The sequence below is a fragment of the Protopterus annectens genome, chromosome 8.part1 (assembly GCF_019279795.1).
Source record: "Protopterus annectens isolate FY-2018-M chromosome 8.part1, PAN1.0, whole genome shotgun sequence".
Classification (NCBI taxonomy): Eukaryota; Metazoa; Chordata; order Ceratodontiformes; family Protopteridae; genus Protopterus; species Protopterus annectens.
Window position 1 is genome coordinate 542,837,455 of NC_056742.1, and position 2,641 is coordinate 542,840,095.

Sequence of the window (2,641 nt, forward strand, 5' to 3'; positions counted from 1 at the left end):
ATAAGAGGATAAAGAAATAGCAGTGATGTGTCGTAGAGATGTGACAAAGGATATACAGCAGTGCTCCTTAGGGATACCTGCATGAAGAAATAGCAGTGATGTGTCATTAGGATGTGACAAGTATGTACAGCAGTGACATGCTCCATAGGGATAAGAGCATGGATGAACAGCAGTGATGTGTCATGGGGATGTGACAAAGGATGTACAGCAGTGACATGCTCTGTAGGGATAAGAGCATGAATAAACAGCAGTGATTTGTCATAGGGATGTGACAAAGGATGCACAGCAGTGACATGCTTCATAGGGATATGAGCATGGATGAACAGCAGTGATGTGCTGTTGGGATTTGACAAAGGATGTGCATCAGTGTCATGCTCTGTATGGATAAGAGCATGGATGAACAACAGTTATGTGTCATAGGGATGTGACAAAAGATGTACCTCAGTGACGTGCTTCATAGGGTAAAAGCATGGATGAATAAAAGTGATGTGTCATAGGGATGTAAAAAAGGATGAACTGCAGTGACATGCTCCATAGGGATAAGAGCATGGGTGAACAACAGTGATGTGTCATAGGGATGCGACAAAGGATGTACAGGAGTGACATGCTCCATAGGGATAAGAGCATGGATGAATAACAGTGATGTGTCATAGGGATGTAAGAAAAGATGTACAGCAATGACATGATCCATAGGGATAAGAGCATCGATGAACAGCAGTGAGGTGTCATAGGGATATGACAAAGGATGTACAGCAGTGACATGCTCTGTAGGGATATGAGCATGGATGAACAGCAGTGATGTGTCGTAGAGATGTGACAAAGGATATACAGCAGTGCTCCTTAGGGATACCTGCATGAAGAAATAGCAGTGATGTGTCATTAGGATGTGACAAGTATGTACAGCAGTGACATGCTCCATAGGGATAAGAGCATGGATGAACAGCAGTGATGTGTCATGGGGATGTGACAAAGGATGCACAGCAGTGACATGCTTCATAGGGATATGAGCATGGATGAACAGCAGTGATGTGCTGTTGGGATTTGACAAAGGATGTGCATCAGTGTCATGCTCTGTATGGATAAGAGCATGGATGAACAACAGTTATGTGTCATAGGGATGTGACAAAAGATGTACCTCAGTGACGTGCTTCATAGGGTAAAAGCATGGATGAATAAAAATGATGTGTCATAGGGATGTAAAAAAGGATGAACTGCAGTGACATGCTCCATAGGGATAAGAGCATGGGTGAACAACAGTGATGTGTCATAGGGATGCGACAAAGGATGTACAGCAGTGACATGCTCCATAGGGATAAGAGCATGGATGAATAACAGTGATGTGTCATAGGGATGTAAGAAAAGATGTACAGCAATGACATGATCCATAGGGATAAGAGCATCGATGAACAGCAGTGAGGTGTCATAGGGATATGACAAAGGATGTACAGCAGTGACATGCTCTGTAGGGATATGAGCATGGATGAACAGCAGTGATGTGTCATTGGGATAGAACAGAGGATGTACTGCAGTGTCATTTTCCTTTGGGATAAGAGCATGGATGAACAGCAGTGATATGTCGTATGGATGTGACAAAGGATGTACAGCAGTGACAAGCTCCATAGGGATATGAGCATGGATGAACAACACTGATGTGTCGTAGGTATGTGAGAAAGGATGTACAGCAGTGACATGCTCCAAGGGGATAAGAGCATGGATGAAATACAGTGATGTGTCATAGGGATGTGACAAAGGATGAACAGCAGTGACATGCTCCGTAGGGATAAGAGCATGGATGAACAACAGTGATGTGTTGTAGGTATGTGAGAAATGATGTACAGCAGTGACATGCTCCATAGGGATATGAGCATGGGTGAACAACAGTGGTGTGGCATAGGGAAGTGACAGAGGATGTACAGCAGTGACATGTTCTGTATCCGTAGGTATAAGAGCATAAATGAGCAGCAGTGATTTGTCGTAGAGATGTGACAAAGGATGTGTAGCAGTGACATGTTCCATTGGGATAAGAGCATGGATGAACTACATTGATTTGTCATTGAGATGGGACAGAGGAAGTACAGCAGTGACATACTCCGTAGGGATAAGAGCATAGATGGACAGCAGCGATGTGTCATAGGGATGCGACAAAGGATGTACAGCAGTGACATGCTCCGTAGGGATATGAACATGGGTGAACAACAGTGGTGTGTCATAGGGATGTGACAGAGGATGTACAGCAGTGACATGTTCCATTGAGATAAGAGCATGGATAAACAACAGTGATTTGTCATAGGGATGGGACAGAGGATGTACAGCAGTGACATAGTCCGTAGGTATAAGAGCATGAATGAGCAGCAGTGATGTGTCGTAGAGATGTGACAAAGGATGTGCAGCAGTGACATGTGCCATTGGGAGAAAAGCATGGATGAACAACACTGATTTGTCTTAGATATAGGACAGAGGATGTACAGCAGTGACATACTCCATAGGGATAAGAGAATAGATGAACAGCAGCGATGTGTCGTAGGGATGCAACAAAGGATGTACAGCAGTGACATGCTCCATAGGGATAAGAACATGGATGAACAACAGTGATATGTCGGAGGGATGTGATAAAGGATGTACAGCAGTGACATGCTCTGTA

At 44.0% G+C, this 2,641-nt stretch overlaps 1 protein-coding gene across 1 annotated transcript; it reads right to left on the reverse strand.

Annotated features, from left to right (window-relative positions):
• Positions 1 to 1,149: 1,149 nt before the first annotated feature.
• On the reverse strand, positions 1,150 to 2,016 carry LOC122810174 (putative proline-rich protein 21). Its single transcript, XM_044081653.1, has one exon. It carries the CDS (start codon positions 2,014 to 2,016, stop codon positions 1,150 to 1,152), a length of 867 nt encoding a protein of 288 aa, XP_043937588.1.
• Between the last annotated feature and the right edge of the window lie 625 nt (positions 2,017 to 2,641).

What these genes read in the sequence shown, in the direction of transcription:
- LOC122810174 (XM_044081653.1), bottom strand. Translation starts at nt 2,016, where the DNA reads ATGGAACATGTCACTGCTACACATCCTTTGTCACATCTCTACGACAAA.